Source organism: Clytia hemisphaerica, unplaced genomic scaffold (assembly GCF_902728285.1).
Source record: "Clytia hemisphaerica strain Z4C2 unplaced genomic scaffold, Clytia hemisphaerica genome assembly, whole genome shotgun sequence".
Taxonomy (NCBI): domain Eukaryota; kingdom Metazoa; phylum Cnidaria; class Hydrozoa; order Leptothecata; family Clytiidae; genus Clytia; species Clytia hemisphaerica.
The window spans coordinates 455,001-481,119 of record NW_027103684.1 but is presented as its reverse complement, the minus strand read 5'-3'; the positions used below and the strand labels follow the sequence as shown (position 1 = coordinate 481,119).

The 26,119-nt window shown below is 35.5% G+C and overlaps 2 protein-coding genes across 2 annotated transcripts; both read right to left on the bottom strand.

Moving 5' to 3' along the window:
* Positions 1-21,286: 21,286 nt before the first annotated feature.
* LOC136803815 (uncharacterized) lies at positions 21,287-24,323 on the bottom strand. Its single transcript, XM_067060540.1, is given in 7 exon segments — positions 21,287-21,400; positions 21,567-21,784; positions 21,995-22,237; positions 22,376-22,508; positions 22,712-22,966; positions 23,194-23,852; positions 24,299-24,323. Coding segments are annotated over 7 exon segments (1,647 nt in total).
* Positions 24,324-24,926: 603 nt separating this feature from the next.
* LOC136803814 (uncharacterized) lies at positions 24,927-25,712 on the bottom strand. Its single transcript, XM_067060539.1, has one exon. The coding sequence runs from the start codon at positions 25,710-25,712 to the stop codon at positions 24,927-24,929; it is 786 nt and encodes a 261-aa protein (XP_066916640.1).
* Positions 25,713-26,119: the final 407 nt, after the last annotated feature.

Genomic DNA, 26,119 nt, shown 5'->3' with positions numbered 1-26,119 from the left:
AGGCTGTGACTTTTGATACCTTAAGGGAATAAATTAATGCGGGATTAATTAATGCGAATTTGGCCCTAATTCACATTATTTAATTCCACAATTATTAAAATTGTGTCAATCGCATTAATATGGTCCGCATTTTCGTTAATTTTGCTGTCATTTTGTTATGAAAAAACTCATAATATGCTTCATTCGCATTAATTAATTCCGCAAAACATAATATTTTTCGGGCCTTATTCGCATTAATTAATGCCGCATTAATTTATTTCCTTAAGGTAGTATAGCCAATAGTACATATATCATAGAACCCTTTTTATTGACAACCAAACAGAAGTTTTAAGCGCAAAACCGCGATTTTTTTCAAAAGTTACAGCCTTTTTTGTCTCCGCTGCAGATTATATAGAGGCAGATTTTACCCTAATCTAAAATATATTGATGCAAAAAGAAGATTCATGTTACTGTAATGTACTCTCGGTTACCGGGTGGTAGGGTGGGTTTTAAAAAATCTCAAAACTTAATAAGCTCTAGTTTAGACGGCCGACTTTCTACCCTGCCTATTCTAATTGTTAGAGTAGGCAGAAAGAGGACACAAAGTTGGTTGTTAAAATCTTTGCTTGGAAAGGTTTAAAAGAAGACATTGCATTGACGTCAAAAGAGGGCTATGCATCACTTTAGACAGCCCACTTTATGCCCTCTTTAATTCACAATTCGAATAGACAGGGCAAAAAGTGGGCCGTCTAAACTAGAGCTAAGCGATGGGGGGGGGGTCGGAATGAAAATATCCTTGGTGGAAAATATTTGAAAAGGAGGCTGATACAACAGAATTAGAACAAAGACAAAACTTTCAAAAATATTTTCCCTAAAGAATTAATTACTCTCGAGTACCTAATAGCCGCCCCCCGCCAATCAATTTTTCGAAATTTTCCACCCAGGACATTCTTATTCCAGCCCCCCCCGCTTATCAATTTTTGGAAAAATGTTTTTGAAAGTTCCCTCTTTTGTCCTAATTCTTGTGTATTAGCCTCCTTTTCAAAAATTTTCCACCCAGGACATTGTTATTCCAACGCCCCCCCCCATCGCTTATTAATTTTTGAGATTTTTTCCAACCCCCCGCTTATTCCAATCCCCCGGCTATTAGGTACCCGAGAGTAGATATCTTGAGTGGAAAATTTTCGAAAAACTAATCAAACAAAACATAGGAATAACCTCCGGACAACTATAGTCGGTAGTTTGACCCCCCCCCCAACCCATACATAAAATTAGAGCTACGAAATTATATTGTAAGTTAAATGATTATATTTTCTCTTTTTCTTTTTCAGAGTACGTCAACAATAAAAAATTTGGGACGATTAAGGATTCCCATTTGCACACTGCTATGGGACACTATTTGGTCAACGTGAATAGACCTGGTTCTGGGAGGATTTATAAGCAAAAGATGGCAAGACTTGCTGCCGATACTGCTAGGGATGAAAATAACAATTAATAACTTAAGGATACGGTCTTAGTTCATTGGTCATTTGAAAAAAATTGGTTTATTTCTTTTTAAATGATTTTTTTTGAAAAACGGTTTTCATTAGCTGAAAGTATCACTACTAAGCTTTCAAAATGTATACTTTATATTTAAAAAGTTTGTCCTGATGATGAGCTATGATACATTAAAAAACTTCGACCTTTGAACTTCCAGAGGTTAATGTACGGAATTGGCTGACGGATTTAACGAGAAATACGTCATCTGATAGCCATTGCTTTGAAGAAAAAAAATCGTACTAGCGTTTACGTAATTAGGGCCTCGTTCAAAAGAATTTACTATTGAACATTCTTCACTGTTTAAAACCCATTTTTGAACTTTGAACTCGATTTTCTCCAGAACAAAGCCTTATTCAATAAATGCTGGCACGATTTTCCTGTTCAGACTTTCCTCTTTCGAATGACGTAGGTTTCAAAAATATCCACCAATCAGAGTCTGGACATTAACCTTTCAAAGTGCGCGGTTCGGTTCAGTGCATTTTCGAGAAATTGAAGTTCTGAAATATTTCAAGATTGTCTTCCTTTGATCTTTACCGAAAAATTTAATTCCTTATTATTAAAGTGAATGGAAAGATTAAAAAACTATCTTTCTTTGTTCTATTATGAAAATCATATAATAGAAAATCGAGAGAGAGAGAGACACTTTAAACCTTCAATGGAGCACAGAGAAGGAGAGCTTCAAAAATCTTTCGATCCATACTTTTTACAAGAACATCTTTTTTTAAACGAGGAAAATTACTTTCAAAAATCTTTCTTTTTCTTTCAAAATATACCTAGAAATACGAAATATTGAAATTCTCCCTAGCGCCACAATGATCTATATCATAAGCTTCAACGTTTTCTTGATACGTTTTTTTTGGGTAATGCAGCTTTTTTGGATGGTGTTGCCTTTTTGCTAGTTTTTTTCTGGTTCGTCGTAATATTTTTTTTCGTTTGTTTCTTTGATGATGCTTGTTGTTTACCTTTTGTTTTCGCTTGTTTGGGCTTACTTGCTTTTGTTTTCGTTTGACGCCTTGGTTTCTTCTGTTTCGTTGTTTTGTTTATCCGAAACGTAAAAGTGACCTGATTTGTATTGGGTACCCCTCTTCGTGTAGAAATGCATCTTGTTTCTTGCACTTTGCCCTTCTGGTCTTTTTGCGACGCAGCTTTACTTCGTCCCTCTGCTTGTAGTCTGACGTCCGCTGCCTCTGTTTGTCAAGATTCTGCCAACTAAGCTTTTGAAAATCAGAAACCTGAATACCACACTTTTCGAACAGCCTACTCAAAGTGTATAATAATAACCACTATTGTAAAGGCAGACGGACAGAGAAACAGCTAGTGATGTTTCGGTTGTTGACGTGTACGACTCTTTTGGTGCGAGGTTCCATAAAAGATGGTTGTACGATTCGCATGGATTTTGTGTATAGGCCTCTTGCACGGCAGAAAAGGAAATCGGTGTTTGCGAGTCGTTGAAATAATGGTTTGATGGTCTCAACAACGGCGGGGCGAAGTGGGTTTTTTGATAGGGCGATGAGTACTACCACCAGTCGCTTTATCCTTGTTAAAGGAACACCAACTATCAGCACCAGCAGGACAGTCTGAGTGGTCAGCGTCTTTGGAATAATGCTTCATGATGGCCCAGATAGCTTTTTCCATTGCTGGGACATCATTCTTGTTTTCACGAATAGCTTTACCGTAAAAGTTTTGGATGGTATCACACTTCAAGATCGTCAATCCTCCATCTTTTCCTGTCAGTGCTTTCTTGTCCTTGAGCTTCTTCCCTGAAGAAAACGAAGGAAATTACTGTTTAAAGAAAAGTTTCAAAACGCTATGAAATGTACTATTTAAAAAAAACCATCCAAAATGAATTCAGAACAATTTTTTGTAGCAAAACTAAGGCTCAGCTCAAACTTCTATCAGACTTCTCGATTAGACTACTTTTGAAAGCAAACCTTTATAAATGTACTGAATAGTATAACACGAATTTCTTATAAAAAGCACTCGTTTTGGTTTTAAAAGTCAAACAGTGACTCCAGACAGTTATGGATAATTTGTGTAATTTTTCTTTTTTCAGTAGTTAGTAAAACTAAATTCTTGGTACATCAATACTTGTACAAAATTCTTCCAGAGAAACCTTATAGGCTTTGAAAAAAGTTCGCCTTTTACATCCTCGGGTACTAGTGATCTCAAAAATGCGAGCACCACTGGTGGAAAGGTGTATTTTGGCTCCTCTCCGTCGACATAGGGCCTATTTCTTTCTTCCTCAATTCAATCGCCCACATCGTGTAATGGTAGTATCGAATTTGTAACGGCGTTTTATTTCTCGATTTTCGTTGATCCACCGAGTCTTTAAGACTGTCCACGAATATTTGGCCATCAAACTGAAGTTGAAGAAAAGGAATAAAATCATAGATAATTGACGATTTTTTAACTCGTATCACTAGACATTTTCAAGATTATGGCATATAATTCAATTATACTTCGATATAAGTGAATAAAGAATACATCAGAGAAAATCGGATAAATTTTTAATTCGCTTACCCGATATCTTCAAAATCCTTGATTAGAACTGTTTCTGCTTGCCAGATGTCGAGTGGTTCTTCTCCCATATTTGAACGTCGTACGTTTGGTATTCCTCTCTTTGTTGCCTTTTTTGATTTTCTACCAGTAGTTACTTTCCTTTTGCTCTTGGTAACTTTCTCGTTCTCGCTTTTTCTCTTTTTCTCAGAAGATTTTTTAGATGGTTCTCGTTTCATTTTATTAGACTGTGCTCTAGTTTTACCATGTTGGTGAAATTTATCTTAAAAATTTTCGCTTCCTAATTGCTGCAAGTCTAACGAGTGAGTGAACTATTATGCAATGAATAAACTATGTTTACAGCTTTCTGGTTCAACATTGTAGCACAGAATTCTTTTGTTAATTGAACAGAAAAAAAAGAGAACAGTACTTTCTATAAGAATGTTTCTAAATCGAAGTTTGAAGTTAAATAAAAAAATTACCTTGTGTGTCTTTGATAAGTTTTCTTAGTCCAGTTCCCCATTCGTCTCGTTACGTGGATGTAGCATTCCGATTTAGTGAGTGGCTTTAAAACACCGTAAGGAGCATCTTTAGCGACTCGTGTGTATGATGAACTGTCACCATCACCAATGTAGGGGTTGTATCGTAATCCGTGTTTTTTGATTGATCGCTGATAGATAGTAAGGACCCCGTCCGATTCCATTTTCTACAGAAAGAAAATTATTTATATCTAAAGTAAGCAATTTTATATAATTTCAAAACATACCTGTTCAAAAAACACCTGTTCTACACCTTTTTCATTCCATGGTTTTTAAATACTGCAAGATGAGTTTGTTGAAAAATAGTTCTGTCTCGATTTTCCAAAAGTTAAAGGTTCTGATAGTTGAAACTTCAAGCTTTCGCAAAAAAACCTAGTATCACTTACCTGTGCACTCCCATTGTGGTTCAAGAGGCATTTTGGCTCATGTTCACATACCACATCAGATAATCAAAAGACTGATTTTTCCTTCAGCTTTTGCTTTCTCTTGATCTTTACAAAGTCTGCAGAAGTTTGTTTTATAGACTACATCTACGATTTGAGAAGTCCCTTCACTAATTGCACTCACAACGCCATCTCTTGCCGACCCACCCTGGAGCTCCATGTCCCATCAAAACACGTGGCTATGTCTACAACGTCTGACTTTGATTGACCTTCATCCAGCTCTAGCTCTTTCACTTTTAATGCAGCTTCGCTCAAATTTTCTTCCAGTAGCTCCTTAGCTTTTTCCTCGAAAAAAGCAGTGTGGTTGGCATAACTCGTCTTTGAAACGGGATTCGACAGACCCATTATGCTACACAACTTAGTAAGTCCTGACCTTCCTTTACCAATCATTCTTGCAGCTAAAACACTACTTTTGTTCACCTCGTGAATACGTCCGACTTTAGGTGACGTCTCAAAAGATTTAGAATCGCAATCGTTCATACAAGAGATTGAAAATGTTGTTGCTAGCCCAGCTCTGCGACTTTCTGTTTCAGTGATTTGAATTGGTTGCAAGCAAGTACGGCATACGGCACTTTCGTTTAATGCGGATTGTAGGGATTGTAAAGAAATTATCCAGTTACTTGGACTCGTCTTGTCAGGGTCACAATCGTCGTCAGATAATTCGACTTCGTAGTCATCAATTGCAAACTTTTCTTTGGAACACTTTCATTGGCAACAGAGTCTTTTGGAGTAAACCAGGAATAGCCAGTGTGAGTTCTTTACGTTCCTCGATCTCCTTGGCCTTCCAAGGCACACTCGTCTTTCGTTTCTTTCGACGGTTGTTGAAGCAAATAGGTTTGTTTTCCGTTTTTTACCCATATTTTTATTAGATGATTTCCCTATTCTCGTGTCTAGTAACTAATTCTTACAGATAAACTACTTTCTTTTTAATAACGTTAAATATTTTTTAAAATAACACTGTGATGGAGTGTTCCTTTTTGAAACTTATTCAATTTAAATCTTCTCTTTAAATCCTCTATTTTTTACGACTATTTATTTCTCGCACAATAACTTCAGTCAATAGGGATTAAAATATGCGGAGTTTTTTGCATTTTTGCGATTTTTGCATCTTTTATACACTTCGGGATATAGCTCATCAGAAAGAGCACCAAAATTTACACCAAATAATGCAAAAAAAATTTTTTTGACACTGAAAAAATTTTCATCGAAAAAAGAACTAAGACCGTACCCTTAAGGGAACAAAAATGATGGAAAACTAATTTTAAAGCTAAAATTGAAATTAAGGGAAGACATTTTGACGGGAAGAAACTTTGGTGGATTTGTCTAGGGGAGGGTGTTTATTTGGAACCTGGAGTTGGGTGTCCACTGGAAAAAATTAATTCGTCGCGAATAATAAATCGAGACACATGTCTATAACTAATAATCTATTGTTCTTTCTTACGACAAAGTACAAAATAATAAACGACGTAGAATGAAAACGTTTTCATTTTTCATCGCTTATTTTTTTTTGTCAAATCGCAAATAAAACAATAGATTCTCTACCAAAAAACTTTTTCAGCCATTTCTCCAGGTATTGCTTCCCCGTCCAAATATCTGTTTCGCCAAAATTAGTTCCCTTAGGGTATTCAAGTTTTTTTCTATTATTTTTTATAAAAATGTTAAGAACACAAAAAGACCACCTAGTAGCCAAATCTTTTGCGAGTACCTCACTTTTTAATAAAAGCAACGCCGAACTTAATGTTTACAATTACTTAACACGCTTTCTCACAATTTTTTGTCGATTTCTCGAAACAAACATTCATGTTTAGCTTATTTAATTTCATCCCGAAAGATAGGTCTCTCCTTTCTTGTAAGCGATTCATTCATTGATTCGGACTGTACATATTTGATTATTAACTTATTCCAAAGCCATGTATGTCACATGTAAAAAGTTCCAATAACTTATTTCAAACCTAACTTATTCCATGTACATAAAAATATTTTATATCTTTAATTCAAAATACCGTTGTAAAAAGTTCCGATAAATTTTTTATTACATTACAAAAATGTCATCTTATTCATAATAATTTTTGTAAAATCAAAAATAAAGTAGCGAATTCCTATCAGAAAAACTATCTTTCATATTTTCGTCACATCCTTCCATTTTGTCTGATCTGTATTCGAATCCCGATATGCAAGCCAAGCTAAAAATAGAATAAAACGAGTGTAAACATGTAACTCGAGTTACCCGCCTTATAATGGTAAAACCCGGATACTAGTATACCCGATATTCGCGAGTACTATCCTATAAATAGAAATACTTGAGCAGTCAAGTAACTCGAGTTTTGTTACAAACTCTTATTACTCGAGTATTCTACAGTATTTAAAAACCTGAAATACTCGGGTAAATTGCTCATCTGGTTTTTCAAGTAAAACTCAAGAAAAATACTTGAGTATTACTCGAGTTATACTCGAGATAGTCTACCAGGGACTAAAAAAGTGTCTTTGGATATTTTTTCTAATCGAGTTAAAGCTTCACAATTTCAGGTTAAGTGGAAAAAAATCGAAAAATGAATGATTTTTTTCCAAATTTTAACAATTTTTAAGTTTTCTCGAGTTAAAGTCGATCCAAAAAAAAATCCAAAGACACTTTTTTAGTTCGATCTTTCACAAACTCGGTAGTATTTTTTTTTTTTTTTAAATCGAAAGCTATGGGCGACTTTAACTTCCGTAAAGTCACCTAGGTCAAAATTTTAAATATTATAAATAACTTCCGCTAGGAATTTTAAAATCTCATAAAAATAGCAACGATGGTCGCAGAATATTATTAGCTTTCATAAAATATATACTTTTATAGTTCTAAAATATGTCAGTCGGGAGATATAGCCAATTAAAGGAAATGTGTTAAGAAAGGTGTACACATACCTTAGGTGTTTTGATATAGATTTCCAGAGACTTTTATGAAATTTCAAGAAACTTTAAATGATTTTTTAGCGCAACTGCATTTTTGAAAAAATGAAACATTATATTATGTATTGTCTGTTTGTTTTCTCAGTCATTTTATTTTTCGTTCTTTCCCGTGCAGACGGTTGCACCGCATTTCGGACTTCAGGTGTCGAACCGGGTTCTGGGTCTACTTTTTTAAAATTTGTGTTTTCTTGCGCGCGCAGCGCTTATCTCGTTTGGTAAAATGTGCTAAGTTGGTCCCCATATGGCTTAACTTTTGTGAAAATTCAGTGTTCACCAAAATCTTGTGTTTCCTCAGATCGCTCCGTTTTCGCATTAAATCCTTATATTGCTGCAAGAGAACTCCTATGATTGGTTTGTTTCCCCCGTTTTCCCGCTTTTGTCCCAGCGGGGACAGTGAAAATTTTAAATTGGTTTTAGCCAAATGAGACCAAGAACTCCTGGTAAGAAAAAAATGAGTGGTCAACAAACTTCATAGCTTAAGCGGTTCTCGAGATATGGTACTTTAAAGTTGCCAATTTTAAGCCCTTTTTGGTACAAATTGGAAATAAACAAACACACAACCTTTTTCAAGCAAAACCTTATATCTAGAACGGCACCAAAAGATGCTAAAAATTGCTTTTTACAAATTGAATTCAAAGACAAAAATGATTATAACTTTCCATCCAATGAAGCTTTTGACTTGAAATTTTCAGGAGCTCCTCGGCTATTTTATCTAATTTTATTTGATTGAAATCAATACCAATTCAAAGTATATTAAAAGTGCATAAATCAAGGAATAATTATTTAAATTATGCAAAGAGCGAAGCTAAAATTCAGAAAAATAACTGTAACCCCTGCTTCACATGACTGAAAGACATCTCACAAAAACATTTTCAAGTACAAATTCATCTTTAATTCATCCCAAACGACAGTCTGAGAGATCATTTATGCGAGAAATAGGAAAATGACTGTAACTCCTGTTCTGGTGACCATTTTTCGCTCAAATTTTCAGGGATGCTTCACATGAGGGAAAGACATCTCACAAAATCTTTTTCATGTACAAATTCATCTTTAATTTATGCAAAACGACATTCTGAAAGATTATTTATGCGAGAAATAGGAAAATGACTGTAACTCCTGTTCTGGTGACTGTTTTTCGCTCAAATTTTCAGGGATGCTTCACATAACTGAAAGACATCTCACAAAATCATTTTCATGTACAAATTCATCTTTAATTTATGCTAAACGACAGTCTGAGAGATAATTTATGCTAGAAATAGGAAAATGGCTGTAACTCCAGTTCTGGTGATCGCTTTTCACTATATACAAATTATCAAGGATTTGATATAAAAAAACAATTCTTACACATACACCTTCTTGGTCCTTGATGGTGATATCACAATTACAATGATTGAAATATCAAGCTGTCTTCAGTGGCGTCACTAGGGTGTCGCTGCTGAAGACTCAGCGACACCCTTTTTTGACAAACAAAAGTTTTTGAAAGACAAGAAATAAAAAGCGCTGGTAAGAGGACGACGCGTGGCGACTAGCGCTCGTACGGACACGCGCGGCGACTAGCGCTCGTACGCGCGGCGACTAGCGCTCGTACGCGCGGCGTGCGGCTTTTTTAGAAAATCACGCGCCTTCAATGGGCGGTTTTCAATTGGCGGCGATGTTTTAAATTGGCGGAGATATTTAGATTTTAATAAATTTACGGCACCGAATGAAAATTCAGTATTGCGATTCCTTAGCTTAGTAGAGCTCAGTCGAAATGAAGACGGCTCTCCGGGACCGTAAAATAAGAATTTTTTCTTCACTTTGGCCTTCATCGTCTGCACAAAAACAATGACACGGCTACCGACTTTAATATTTATTGTTATCCTCTTTGTTAAATTGTTAGCAGAACAAAGAGGTCTCGTCGGTGACCGTAAAAATTGGAAACCTGGAGTTGAGAATCGTTTCGCATGTTTGAAAGGCCTCTTTTACACTCAAAAGCCATGGCTTCGGTCAGTTTTTGAAGAAGGGTCACTTGCACTTAAAAATGGTGATAAATTGCAAGTTCAACGTCTGTATGATAACCTGTTGAGTGAAATTGTACAAGCGGTTAAAGAAACGAGATTTGATCAAATCAACTGTGAAGAAAGTTTCCAGAAATTTTTCTGTTGATTGGTGTCTGAAGTTGGTTGACAACCCCTCAGTTCACAAGTTAATTCCCTTGAGGTAGGTAATGGTTATCTTTTCTTGTTGACACCATCATGGTGATTTAATTTTCTTACTCATTATTATGATAATTGACTTAATCATGATGGTTATTTATTGTGGTCAGATGAAAAAATATCAAATTACTTGCTTTATTTGACATCTCAACAACAAAGCTTTGTTGGTGTTTTTTTGTTAGAAATAGAGAGAAAAAACCACAACATTTTTTAAATTGAGATTAAATACTGTGATTGATTTACCATGGTAACTTTTTTTTATTGAACAAAAGAGTCAATTATTATGTTATTGAGTGAGGAGAGCAGGGCTAGGATATTACATCTTGTGTCGTGTTTTTTTTCATGCATCCCGTAGGGACGTAGTTTTACGTACTTATTATATTTTGGCTGAATTTCTCAAAAAGAAAATTTTGATTGGTTAGAGCTTATTTTGTTAGCACTAAATTAGAGGTACGTGTTTTTGTTTTGACGACAACTTTTTGTTTTGAAGGGAACTTTTTTTTTTTTAAGATTATTAATTTTTTTGTCGTGTTAGTCTTTTTTTTAATTCGTTTGTTACGTTTTTTTTTAATGCTGTTTAAGTGTGGTTTTATTTTTGTAATAAAATCTTTTCGATGGTTTAGTAAATTTGCATGTCATTTTTTTTTCAAAATTATCACCGAAACACGAGCTTTTCATTTTTGTAATAAGATTGCACATTCTCCCGACGGTTGTAATCGATGAAATTGAGATGGTTAGTATAAAATCAATCGATCAGTATTGATAAAATCTCTAATCGATACTTCATCGGGATAAAACATTGTGAAAATGGACCAAGCCATCGGTTGGCCAACGATAGATAATTGATGAGCAGTAATTATCGATAAATATATCGATAATAACCGATTATATCGATTCAAATTGATGACCGATTTCTTTGATTACGACCGTTTGAATGAATGTATTGAAAGTCAGATAAACTAACTTCAAGGGGCATTCAGAAATTGTGGGGGTTTGGAAATTATCTTGATCACATCTATTAAACTAAATTTCATTTCTTTCCCTTTTTCTAGCTCGAAATCCGATGGAAATTGTCTGTTCAGTTCAGTATCAATCCATTTGGTGGGAGATTCAACATTAGCTGACAAGTTGCGGGTAGTATCATGTCTTGAGCTTTTTCTTAATGCCAATTTTTTATTTTAGTCATCCAAAATTGTTCTACTTTTTGTTATTTTTCGTGAAACTTTCAAGAATTATAACAATGTCTTTAGTTTTGCTCTCTCATCTCAGCCTGATGATGGGGTTCCTTATTCTGAGGATGTGATTGTTGCTGAAGCCATTAGCAAGTGTTCAAATAAATCATGGGCTTCTTATGTCTGTATTTTAGCTCTTTCTTCTGTTGTTAATCAACGCATACGTGTCCATCGTCCCATTCTTGAAGCAAGGAAGTATCCATATGAAGTTATGTTTAATTCTATGATTCTTCCACGTTTATTTTACCAAGAGCAAGGCTCTAAAGGAGACCCCAATTGATTGGCTTGATATACTTTTTTGTAGGGAGGGTTCTGGAGATACACTTAACCACTTTGTACCCCTTATTACACTAGGTGAATATCGTTTTCAAAATCAAATTAAGAATTTGAAAAGGTCAGTTTCCGACCATTCTCCTAATCAAAGTAAGATAAAGTTGAGCCTCTTCCTAAGAAACCTACTTTTCCAACCGCTACAATTTCTACGTCGCAAGCTTCCAGAAAGAATTCTTCTTTCAAATTGTCTAAAAAAAAGTCTCCTTTTCAAGGCAGAACAATTTACGATTCTTTTGATAGAAAAGCATGTGTTTTGCCCTGTTCTAGCTCTTCATCTACTATTGTTACTTCTTCATGTTCAGTTGTTACTTCATCTTCATCAACTATTTTGACAACTATGTCAAATTCAACAGTATCTCTATCCATGACTAATTCTATTTCTTCTAATACTATTTCCTCTAGTAGATTTCAAACATTCCTCCATCCTCTCAGAAATCTCTTATGCTGTAGGAGATCCTATTTTGAGTGCAAGCTGTATTACAAAACTTTCTCCTAGTGAACCTAAAGTTTCTACTTCTCTTAGTGTGCCCAGGTTTCCATTTCTTCTCTTGTGAACCTGGAGCATCTAGTTCTTCTCTTAGTGAGCCTGGAATTTCATTTCTCCTAGTGGGTCAGGGGCTTCAATTTCCTCTCTAATCAGCCTAGGGTGCCTGTTTCAAGTTCTTCTGTTTCTCAAGTTTCAAATCTTTTCAACAAAGGGTCTGCTATGGACTTTAAACCTTCTTATTATGTAGATGTTCCTATTAGTGACAGATATGACATTGCCTTTTATTTTCCCATATCCAAAAACTTAACACATGAGAAAAGATATGACTTATTAATGAACTGTTTCAAACCAGATAGAAATTTTAGTTTCCCCTTGAAAGAAAAAACACGTTTTGACAGAGAGTACTTAAGTAATTATCCATGGGCTAGGTATTTCTAAATCTCTCAATGGTGCATTTTGTATAGATTGTTCCCTGTTTGCATGCTTTAGTCAGAGATTAAGTGCTCACAAGAACTTATCTCTCAGGCTGTTTATCCTGGAAAATCTTTCTCTACTTCTTTCAAACGCCACATTGGTAACAACTCTGGGTGTGTTAATCAGACCTTGCACGAAGAGTGTGCAGCATTGTCACTTTCATTTAAACGTCGTTTTGAGGGTAAATCTAAAGATGTTGATATGCTTATCAATAAAGAAAGTTTGAAAGCTATTGAAAAAGCCAAACAAATACTTCCATCTATCATTGATACTGTTAGGGAGTGGTCAGAAAGTATCTACTAGGGGGGAGTGGAGGATATTTTGAAAAATACCAAAAAACTTCCGCACCCCCTCCCCTAGCCTGGAAAAAAATTTCGAACCCCCCCTCATAAGTCCCAATATTTTTTCGCACCCCCCCCCTCCTACTAGAAAAATTTTTACGCATAAAAAGAATTTATACAGATGCGGTACAAAGAGTATTATTTGTTTGTATGACAGTTTTTTATGTCAAAATTAGGTAAGGGAAATAGTTTAGCCCTGTAAAGTTGAGTATAGTCCTTTAGGAGATCTAGCATTTTGATTGACGTTTACACCACGGTATTTTTTCCGTCGATTTCCATGGTTACGACGGAATTTCTCTGAATTAAACAAAAGAAAAAAACCCGTGGTGTAAACGTCAATGAAAATGCTAGTGTGATCTCCTAAAGGAATAGTCCAGGGTTAAATAAGAATCAACGAGTTATTTTCTCGAGTTTCCCTAAGTTTTGGGAGAAAATTACGGCTTATTTTCCTTGATACACAATCTCCCTACATTACAGAGGCATCTCAATTACTCAAAATATCCTGAGGGGCCACCATGGTTGACCCCGAAGGGAGAAAATTTTGAAGATCAGGTACTCGAGACCCTAAAATACAAGCTATTCTGTTGTTAAAAGGAGTCTGAAAAATAAAATTCTCTGAGTTTGAAATTTCCCTATAAATCTATATTTTCCAGGTTTTCCAGGGTCTGTCAAAGCTCTGTGTATGTAATTTATAAGATATTAGTAGACTAAGGAGGCACAACCATGGTTTGCGCCGACGGGAGAAAATTTCGATGTTTTTCACCACCATTTTAGCTAAAAGACACTTTGTTTTGACACCTTGTTTTCAAATTTCTTTCTAAAAAGTACTTTTTCAAACCACTCTGATGAGCTGTGAAAGCTACTAATCTACTTCCCTTATCTAGCTCAATGCTACAAACCCAAAGGGCAAGGCGATGATGCACAAATAATGTTAGTATAACATGTACATATATCCAATAAAAGAAATTCCGAGTTGTCGGCCGTCAGGCCGAAAAATTTTTGAAATCTTGAGACGTAAAACTATGAAATTAGACTTCCTACATTTTCTCTTGAGTTGCCCAAAAGATTTGGAACCCCCCCCTAAACCCTCAAAAAAAATTTGAAACCCCCCCCTAAACCCTTGAAAAAATTTTGGAACCCCCCCCTAGAATCCTCCACCCCCCCCTAGTAGATACTTTCTGACCACTCCCTTATTGTTTGTGGCCACATGGGGATTTCATTTAGAGGTCATAGGGATCATCGGAGTAATCATCCACCTTCTGGGGAGTATTCCTCTAGGGCTGGGCTGGGAAATTTTGTTGAATTAGTTAATTTTGGTATTCGAAGAGGGGATACAATTTTAAAAGATCACTATGAATGTGCTCCTCTCAATGCCCATTACCTATCTCCACCAACCCAAAATGAATTTATATCAATTTCGGGTGCTCTTGTCCTTGAAAAGGTTTTGATTCAAATCAAACCGAATGAAGATTTTAGTTATTTTTTTTCCATTCTTGCTGATGAGGCAATTGATTGTTCGCAAAAAGAACAGCTTTCTCTAGTGTTGAGATTTATTGATGAGAAAAACATCATCCACGAAGAGTTCACTGGGTTTGTTCATTTGAAAAATGGTCTCTCTGGTAAAGCTATTGCCGATTCTGTCCAAGGTAGAGTCTCTGATTTGGGCCTGGACATTAAAAAGTGTAGAGGTCAAGGATATGATGGTGCAGGTAACGTTGCTGGTTACAAAAATGGTGCTGCTGCCCATATTCTCAGACTTGTTTCCAAAGCTCTATTTGTCCATTGTTTTTCCCATAGACTGAATCTTTCTGTTTCAAAGGGCTTTAAAGTTATTTCTGTTAGCAACATGTTAGAAACTGCTACTAAACTGTCATATTTTTTCCATAATTCAGAGCAAAGACAAAGATGCTTTGAAAAACATGTGAAATCGTTTAGGCTTCAAAAACATGTTTCAGATGATTTAGATTCTGAATGGCTTTCTTCTGGACTCGACTCAAAAGTAAAAAAATTGAGAGATCCTTCGAAAACTCGATGGGTTGAACGGATCAAAGACCTCGAAATTTTCATTCAACTTTTTGAACCTCTCTGGTTTGCTCTAGAAGAGATGAAAGTTAACTCAAAAAGAGAGTATAATGATAATACCAGGAAAGATGCCTTTTCTTTTTCAAAGCAATTGATACTTTTGATTTCATTGTGAATCTAGTCATTTGTTACCGTGTTCTTGCGCTTTCATTGCAGATCACTCAGCTTCTTCAATCTAAACTTAATGATATTTCAAATGCTGTTCACATGATCACCTCTTTGATTACTCAAGTTTCAGAAATGAGAAAAAATGTTGATAAATATCATGATGATTGGTACCAATTTTCCTTAAAACTTGCCAATAGGCTCAATATAAATGCCTCTAAACCAAGAACTAATAAGCGGCAAATTTTCCGTGACAATCATCAAGCGGAAACCATATCAGATTTTTATCGAGTTTCATTGACGATTCCTCTTCTAGATACTCTGCATCAAGAGTTGAATAGTCGGTTTTCTGAAAATTCTTTAATTGCTTACAAAGGTTTACATTTATTACCTAGAAATCTTTTGAGTAAGCAAGAGAAATATCCACTCCGTGAACGTGTTCACGCTTTTTTAACTTTTACTCTGACGATATGCCTTTTCCATTACGTTTGGAAGATGAAATAAATCTTTGGGAGACTTATTGGTCGACTTTCGTACACGACTTACCAACTGATATTTCTGAGACGTTAAACGCACTGAAAGGTTTTTCAGGTTTTCCTAACATTAAAACTGCTCTTAGAATTTTGGCAACTATTCCAATTACCTCTTGTGAATGCGAAAGGTCGTTTTCAAACATGAAATTTATTAAAAATAGTTTGAGGAGTAAAATGAGTCAAGATAGACTTAATGGTCTTTGCCTTCTGAATGTTCATCTTGACAAAACTCCAGACCCGATGGCAGTTTGTGAAAAGTTTTTTAGCTAAAAATCAAAGACGAATTAATAAGTGAGTTATCATTCTTGTTTACTTCCCAATTAAAAAACAAAAAATTAAAAAACAACTAAAAATTTAAAAAATTATAAATTGAAAAAAAATCTCCTCTTCATTTCTTGTTCCTTTCTTTCTTTCTTTCTTCTATATACTGCTTCTCCATTCCAACCCGCCAAGTAACGGTCGATCCTATGACACAGAGAGTGTATGGACACTTTATTAGGTGCTGACCAGGGTTAAACTTTCGTGTCACTTATCCTACAAGAATGGAAAGATCCAGCAGGCACAATAGAACGAAATTCTAGCTGGTGGTTTTCCTGGGAAATTTTCGTGCCTTTGTAGTCCTTTGTATATTCTTCCGTCTTTCCATCATCTGTCTATGTCCGTGTAATGCTGACGTGATCTAGTCAAACTATGTATTGTTTTACTAGTATTATTCAAAATGGTTTTTTTCATATTAGATCACGGCAGAATTATTCTAGGCATACTGATGAGCTCTGATATTGAGCGAAACAGATCTTAATGTAAATGCCTCACATCAGACATATCTTAAATATTTTATTTTTCTCTCGTTTTATGTACAACCGAGCCGATATGCATTGACGGATAAAGCTAACGTATACAAAACGGAAGTCACCAACGATCAATTTGGACAATCTTAATTTATTTGACATTTGTTTTTAATGAAAATATATATTTCGATAGTAAAATACTATGCATTGTATTAAATTACTTTGAATTTCTATCCCGAATTGTTTAATGATGAGATGGAGAAGATACTAGTAGAGCAACAATCTATTTTTTTTAAACCCAAGTGGATTTAAACATACCTTCTATGATTTAAACAAGCTAAGATCCGAGACTTTAATCTTTGCGTTCCAGTTCCACCTTGGCCTGTATTTTGAAACACGCCCCATACAAAATGTTCCATCAAACCCACTTCTATACCAATTTAAGCTATGGGCGTCCACGCCCACGAAAACTTACACTTTTGAAAACCTTTCGAAATAATTTCATCCACCCACGTTTCCCAATAGTACCTGATAGTACATATGAGAGAGTGATATATAGCGGTACCATTTTAGTTTCGTCCGGGAATTTCCCTAGGACAAAAGGAATTTCCCAAAGGGCAATATCATTCTTTTAGAAACCACAAGCTATTATTACGAACGAGACACTCACTCTTTGAATATTTTCGATCAAATGTGTGGCTCTGCCACCCATTCAACAAATGGTAAACTCGTCTAATGGTGAGTTGCCGGTTAACCACGTGCAACGTGGCCTGTGTTTGGGGTTCACAGGTATTGGGATCTGCAGCCCATAACGTCCCCCGGTTGTTTGGAAATATTTGGGCGTTAAATCTTAACACCGCCCTAATGAAATTAAAAACCGCCCTCTAACCGCCCATTTGAAAATTGAAATTTGCGACACCCCTTGAAAATCCTGGCTACGCCACTGCTGTCTTCTCCAGTTATGTTGCTTCCTTTATATTTAATTCAACAGTTTGTATTATCATGGTTTTTATTTAATTAGTTCACTTTAAAATAAATAAAATTAAGAAATATTACAGCTTGCCTGGATATCCAAGCTCAGAATTTTAGAAAAAATAAAAATTACCTCAACATACAAAGTTCTAAAATTATAGAGCTTGGTCTCCCTAGAGAATGAAAGTGAAAACCCATGTTTCCTAGCCAACCCAGGGCAGCAAAACAAAAATTAATAAAAAGCAGTCTTACAAGATCTAAAACTATTTAAAACATCCAAAGATTACACCAAAGTCCATAAAAAAGTTTGGATGCATTATCATGACCAACCATGTTTTCTTGGAAAATGAACTTGCCTCTGTTTTCTTCTTTTTCATGTTTTCATGTAACAGAAAGCCCTATCTTCACTAGCAACTGGAGGACTATCCTATTTTTGCTTTAGAACTGCTCAACGCCGTGTAGGTTGGCCCTTACAGTTTTAGCGAAGTGAGCGCAAGCAAGCGGACTGCACTAGGGAGACCAGGCTGTAAACCAGAACATAAAAATATCAAAAACTAGACTGTGAAATAGTTTACAGCCTGGATATCCAGGCTATATTAGAGCGTGTGATTATATTTGACAACATTATTTTCTTTCCCTGTTTAATCTCAGAAAAAAATGGGTCATATTTTCAAACATTCCTCAAAGTAAGTTTTTTTTAATTCCCATCTTTTCGGGTTGGCGTAATTTAAGATGCACGATTCGCGATCCATGCATAAAATATGTTAATTCATGCGTAATTATGCTAATCATGATAAAATATTTATGTAATTTACTAACTTTCATTCGCTGAAACTTAATTATTTAAAAAAATATCATTTATGCAAGGTTATACAAATTATATTTAAAGAAGCCACGTGCATTCACCTTCTGTTCTTACTCTCTTTTTCATAACTTGAATCAATATAAGGGAATTGTTTACCGAAAGAAAATTCTTTCTCATAATAGAGCACCCGTTTTTTGCTTCGTACATTACGTCCTAAAAACATATTGTTCGCCAATATATTCTTTTATTTACTTTTAAGAAAGAAATGCCTATGATTGATTATGATTGTTAAAACTGAGAGCAAAAATATTTCTTGTGCATTGTTTACTTTCACTCTCTGTCAGGGTGTTAGGATTTACTTTCACTCTCATTATGAACAATATGTAAGTTAGTCTTTTTCATAATTTTACGGTCGTAATTATTCGTAGTTCCATTGCTTACTTTTTTCTTTTTTGTTGCATAAATTTACCGTGGTAAACAAAAGCGAGAAAAGATTATGCCATTGTTTTAGAATTATGTTATATAATTTAAGTTTTATGATAATTATTAGGAATAATCAGCATACTTTATGCATGGATCGCGCATCGTGAATCGTAAATCGTTAGATCGTGCATCTTAAATTACACCAACCCCATCTTTTCGAGATTTTTTAGTTATCAATCAAAAGATATATTAATGTTTTCCTGTGTGATCAAAATTTTCATTTTGACTTTTATCTTCTTTTTTTGCTTCAAAACATTCCCTTTCTTTATACTTAATTAGGTGAAAAATAGTAAGGCCGATGAAAGTTACATGTGAGTTTACCTTCGTCAACTTACCCAAGAATAGATGCGGCATGATTTCATTATTCATTATTTTTCAATAGATCAAAGAAGACTCACCAAACCATCCAGATTCATTGTAGAAACCCCATTTTACACCATGAAAGACCATTTATATTACAGCCGTATGCGCAATAAAGACAACGACAACAAGAGGCGAGATGTATTTCACGGAACCGACAACCCCGGTACTCGTTTTACAAAAAGGTTCAATACGCCCATCCGCCCTTGAACAAAGAGGTAAACGACGGGCGCTCTTCTTATGAAAAATCTTATGGTGTGTGGTTCGTCTTCATTCGGAAATTCATCAGCAAAATCTTCAAAGCAAGAACATGGAAACAGAACAGTTTTTGCATTTAAAAGAAAATAATATAATATATCATTTTGACAGAAAATGTACGAGATCAAACAAACCATCTTTCAACTTTTATATGAATACATCATAAGACAAAAATTATATGAACGGAGAATAATACAAACAATGATTGAAAATGATAAGAAATGTTCCAATAATTTTCAATTATTCCTTTTCATAACTGGTGGTTGATTGCAGTCAACGCATTGTGGATACGAATCAGCTTCCTCATCCGTGTTCGAGAGATACCACCCACAATAGATACAAATGGGTTCGTACCCACAGGAGTAGTACAGCTTCTCAACGATATCGACACAATCATGGTCTCTCACGAAAATCTCGATACCATGAGGCATTTGTACATCATCTATGGAAGAAAATCAGCAAATTAAACTCTTTTCTTTTTAACTTAAAAATTGAGTTACACCCTTAAGTAATAACTTTGATACCTCGGGAAATTCTTCATGTAGAAAGTCTAAGTTCAATCATGTAGCGACTGATAATGGCCGATTCGAGATGGCCAAACTGAGAAATGTTTAGAAGAATGTAAGTAGAGAAGAAAACATCTCTTCTTCTTACCAAACAGAAAACCACATGTGTAGCTGATTTTCTCCAGAAATTTCTTCAAATTCTTTTGTTGGGCTTTAGTGATCTTCTTTTTTGAAAATGCGAGACGCCATTTGTCACATTCTTCGCATTGAAGCATGGTGTCGGTATTTTTGGCGTGCTGTTTTGATGGAGAGAAGTTCAACTTTTTTCGTGTGTTTTTTGGTCTCGCATTTAGGCTTGGACGACTCTAAAGAAAAAAGAATAAACGATTTCATTTCAAAAATGAAAAAATTCAGGGACATTTATCAATTAATTTCATAGTCACACTGACAACCAAATAATTACTCACTTACAGAGAAATAGGGAGATGATTGCTAAATGATTATTACTAAAAGTTAATGGTTTAAGATTCTCAGAACTTTCATTGATGGGGAGCCGTAAGAAGGCAAATCTCGGATAATAGTCCGGGGAAAGTGTGCATCAATTGTGCATTTTTGACTAGAAAGCATTAAATTTGGTACAGTGGTACCTTAGGGGGTAAGAAACATTTTAAGCATCTGACCCACTTCTGGAACACCTTTTTGTGTATTTTACAGACCAAAATGCCTCCCAGGGAAGAAAAAAAATTTTTATCTTCAAAGCATGTCATATGATATATCGTTGGAAAGGTTTTCTCACACTGATTCTAAAAAACATCACAACATATATCTGCAAATGGACTGGCTCCGAGTTATGGGCTACGGAAGTAATTTACAGACCAGTCTGCATGCCCGAAAAAAAATTTTGTTTTTGTTCCAAAACATGTCATATCATATACCGTTGGAAAGGATTTTTCACACTGATTCTAAAAATCATCATGATATGTATCTCAAAATGGACTGGGTCCGTGAAATAAGCCATAGGAGTAATTTACAGACCAGAACCGCTCCCGGGCATACAAAAAATATTTCTATCTCCAAACCACGGCATATCATATACCGTTGGAAAGGTATTTTTACACTGATTCTAAAAAACATCACAACATGTATCTGAAAATGGACTAGGTCCGAGTTATGGGCCAGGAGCCATTCTGGTCTATAAAATACTCCCATGGCCTATAACTCGGACCTAAGATACCACTGTACCAAATTTAATGCTTTCTAGTCAAAAATGCACAATTGTATTCATTTTTAGCACACTTTCCCTGGACTATAAAGATTTCTTCAAAAATTAAATCAATTGACGCAACTGACGCCTGGAAAAAACAATTCCTACCCTCAATGTGTACAATCACCACTTGAGCATTTCTTGATCTGGAAAGCATAGTGTCTCCTTGCAGTGTGTCTTCAAGAAATTTTTGAGAGAATCCAAATTCTTGAGGTCTTTCTTTGTAGTCTTGTTTCTCTGAATAAAATTGAAGTTTAAGATTGCTCTCACCAATTCTGGTTGCATTGCAATCCGAAACGGAACAAAGCTAAAGTTTTACTTTGCGTCACTACATCATTTTATAACAGTTATATTTCATTTTGGAAGGGGGTGGTAAACATTGTCCAATAAGAATAATACACACCTGTAGGTCAGGGTCTATTTCCTGGCACTTCTCCCACAATTGATCGATTGACGCCTCATTGACAGGATTGAACACTTGAAAATCCTTGTCCTTTAAAGACAATCGTTTCATCTGGTTGTTGAGCAGCTCCTTTGGAAATGCACGTGACTGTTTCATTTCATCGCGTAATTCATCTGACTTCAATGTCTCCCGAACTTCCTTGACGCTACTTGCTTTAGCTTCAAAAGAAATAATAATATTCAGAGTAACTTAGTTTTAAATCAATTGTCATGACTTTCGAAATTCAAACAAACCTTAAAAAATGGAGCAGAATCACACTTATCCCTTAAAAGCCGTAATTTACTACAGTGCACTAATACGAAAATAGACGAAGGTAATTTATTAGATTTTTCGCCGATAGATGTTAGAAGAATGCAATAGTTACTCACAGACTGCTTTCTCAAACTCGTCAGACATCTTTTGTCTCATCACACCGATTCCCTGCAAACCAATGTTTACAATGCTCATTATGCGCTCTACTGGATTGGCCGAAGAATTGCTCGGTGCAGTTCGTAGAGCAATGAGCATATCCAAATTCAGATCACGAAAAAGTGCAATGAGAGCAGTTCACTAGTTCACTCGATGATCGGGTCCACCATCTGTATACATCAATAGGACTGGAGATATCGGACCTGAAATTTATTAGAAAGTCAAACCTTTGAGAGACGAAGAAATAAACACATGAACACATGAATACATGAAACATTGGTAATGATTAATTAAAATGAACATTATAAACTTACAAAATTTGAAACAAAAATTTTACTAACCTCTACGTTGAAGAATTTCTTTCAGCTCGCTTGAATGACGTAATGCAGATGACGGTTCGAATGCCGAATCTTTAAACCCAACGTGGACATCACCACGATAAAATGACTGGCTGACATCTTCAGGTATGTCGATCTGAATTTTTGTAGAAAGAAGACAGTTCAAGAAAGATTCTGGATGATGTATTATAATGTATAAGAATGTTGAAAGAAGATATTTTCCAAATGAGCTAAAGTAATTCCCTATAACAAAGAACAGTTTTTATATGAGTCCGATAACAATCATGAAGTATCGCCGTTTAAAAGAATTAAACACAAACGATTAAATTTTACTCTTACAATCAAGTGAACAGATGGAATCAAAGAGAATTTTGTAAAGTCGTGGTCCATTGCAGCCATCACTTGGTTTTCTCCAACAATAACCTTCTTTCCACGTTCAGCTGCGGCAACTGGATAAGAAGGCTCTCCGCACTTAATTTTGTGCTTATCGTCAAGGCTAACTAGGTAAACCAGATTGTTGTGTTTAATTGCGAATTCACGCATGTATTTCCAGCTTGCAGAGCAATAGTGTGAGTCCACGTGTTGAACTCTGATCTAAAAAAAATAAATAAGAAATAATTCTAGCTTCATTTGCTTTCTATTTATTAACACCCCTGTCTCACAGACCCGGTGGGACCCCCATTTGGCTCCTTCATTCTATCCCCACCTGACTAAAAAGTTCTCACCGAGTCACTGAGACAGGGGTATTAAATTTATTAAAGAAATTCAGAGATTTCAAGCAAACCCTAGCACTGGCATTAAAACGAGTTTCCTTAACTTACTTGTCGTTTTTGAACCATCATCTTGATTTTGATTCTTCCTTTGTAATAGCGGCTTGTCTTTGCGTGTTCGTTTATTGGCTGAAATTGATACCTCAGCCATTTCACAGAAGGAATAGGAGTTCCATCTGGCACCAACTCTTTCACACGCTTATGTAAATCGGCAAAACTGACGGCTTTAGCGAGGTAAAGCTGCTCGCCGTGACGTCTGTCATGACAAGCCACGCCGATTTCATTTGCTAGGTATTTCTCTGCAGCCCCAAAGAAAACAGCATATTTATCACGTTTGTTAGAAGGAGGTTGGTTTCGAAGATCCACAATAATGCCACTGTCCTCTGACAACAAAGCAAATTTCATTCTACGATCGATTGCTTCTTGTGAGAGGTTTAAGGGGGCAGAGCTGTCCCTTTTTAAATCCTTGAACATAGATCTCAATACAGTACTAGACGTAGCAAAACCATAGGAATCTTTGAAGGCCTTTACTGTGATTCGTCTTTCGTAGTTTGGTATTTCAGCCTCTATCTCCTGTATAACACTGAGACAGTTTTGGATCACATTATTTGAATCATCAATTCTCCAAACAAAATGGAGTGCAGGCTTCTGACCACCGGGAATGTATGAATAGTGGACTGCCTTCACAGACATTCCACCTAAATGCAAGCCTGTGTGAATAACAATATGGCAAAAACATTGTGGCATGAGCAATATATTTTTCAATTAACCAACAACGAGCAATTATTTTATTTTTTGACGATATATTTCGATCTATTGATCATCTTCAGGTCTAAAATTCAATAAAAACAAGATTATAAAAATCTCCGATAAAAATGTATATGTTCACATATCTACAGTAAAAACAACCATAAGCTTACAGAAAAAAGTGAGAAATGAAAATGCTACTGCAAAAAAAAATATAATATGTAATAAAATTGTTGTTACTAAGGAAAATCCCATGTGACAACAAACAATAAAAGAATAAAAAACTACAATTAAAACTTGACTACTAATGTACGGCTTCTATTCTCGTCTTTTGTGTTCAGTTGAGGTTTTAATTGATTAATAAAAAGTGCCTCTAGTGTCATTAAATGGCTTGCCGAACGAGAACTACCTTTCAAAATGGCTACGTCATCCATTGTTAATGAGTGCTGGCATGACGTCATGTGAATGGTAACGGGTGCGTTTTTCCTACCGTGCTCCTTAATTCGGGTGATAAGATGTCGCCGTGTTTGGCCGACATAGCACGAATTACATCGTGGACAGGTAATTTTATAGACTAGTAAACTAGTCGTTGAAAACAGACCCATATACAAAAAATCAAGCTCCAAATAAAAAGAATCGAAGGGGTGAAGTTGCGTCTCTTTTCTGAATTTCAACGACTAGAAGCTACTTCCCTCAAAAAACGTTGTTTAATTTTACAACTTTTTTTAGGTTTTTGAGAATCCATCCAACTTTTTTGACTAAATGATATTTCATAGTAACATTGATCATGGGAACATATAATTAAATGAGCATTTCTAAAAACGCAATAAACAGAAAGAAAAATAAATGCAATCACGCACGGGTCAGACATACAGAAATCTGTATGTCTCTCCTTACGATTTTAGGTGAAGAAAAAAAGGCGTCGGAAGTAGCTTCTAGTCGGTTATTTTCCTTTTCTCTCACGTGCGCTGAATATTTAATTAGTGTTTACATTATTTGATTGACAGTTTTATTATAAGGTTATAAGTAATAACCGACTAGTTTACTAGTCTAGTAATTTTATAAACTACACCACTTTTTAAGGATTTTTCCACGGAGGACTTCAATGATGGTAGCACTGTTTTTAACTTTTTCAAAGTAAATATGACACGACAAGGGGCTTTCAACTTTCCAAGGTTATATTTCAATTCCTCAGATAATTTTCCCCTGTATTCAACAAAAAACATTTTCGGCTCATCTTCTTCATCTTCATTTTCTTCCACCACAGGAGGTTCTTCTTTTTCAAACAATTTGTTTAAAGTATCTCGTATGATAGAATCAACTAGCGGTTCGGGATATTGATTTCTGTTAAGGATTACTTTAGCACGCTCTAAACCCTCATGGAATGTTTTGTAAGAGCTACATGCTCTGAAAATACGATGAATCATTCCAATAACAACAGATTTTTTATACTTTAATGGAGCAAGAGCATGAAAATTCATTAGTAAACCAGTATCTGTGTCTTTTGTATACCAAGACGACTCTAACTTAATCTCTGAGCGGGTAATCTTCGTATCAAGAAATGGGATTGTACAGCAGTTTGTTTCCCTTTCTACGGTAAACTTCAGCGACGGATGTAGCGAATTTATCTCTTCAAGTTTCTGGTCGATAGCGTTCTTATTTATATCTCGTAGTATATCGTCCATATATCGAGTGTAAAGTACCGCATCATTACTTATTGCTGCGTCGAAGGTACTCATCCAAGCGCTGGCTAACATTGGGGCTGGTGGACTACCCATTGCTAACCCATCAATTTGTCTGAATAGACCATCATTTGTTGACATTATAACATTCTTGCTACAAACATTTAGCAGTTTCGTAAACGTGTACTTATTAATAGGTGGTTTTTTTAGCGTACCGTCGTAGAGCAAGTTTGCGCAAACTTCAATGGCTTCGTCGACTGGAACATTCGTATATAATGAGACAACATCAAAACTGCACATCTCTTTGTCATCTTCCAGGACAATATCAGCAAGAGAAAGAGAGCGTCACTAATTTCATTATCTCTTTTAAGTTTTTCGAGCAACTTACATATCTTTTCCTCTTCCTTTAAAACCGGGTTTTTGGCGTTCTTTCGTGTCAATATAACCTTTTCAAATTGGGCCAAACTCAATATGTCCATTATTTTCTGGTCGTAAGTGGTGATCTTCATCAAACAAATACCTACTCCTTTATCAAAAGGAACCGCCAA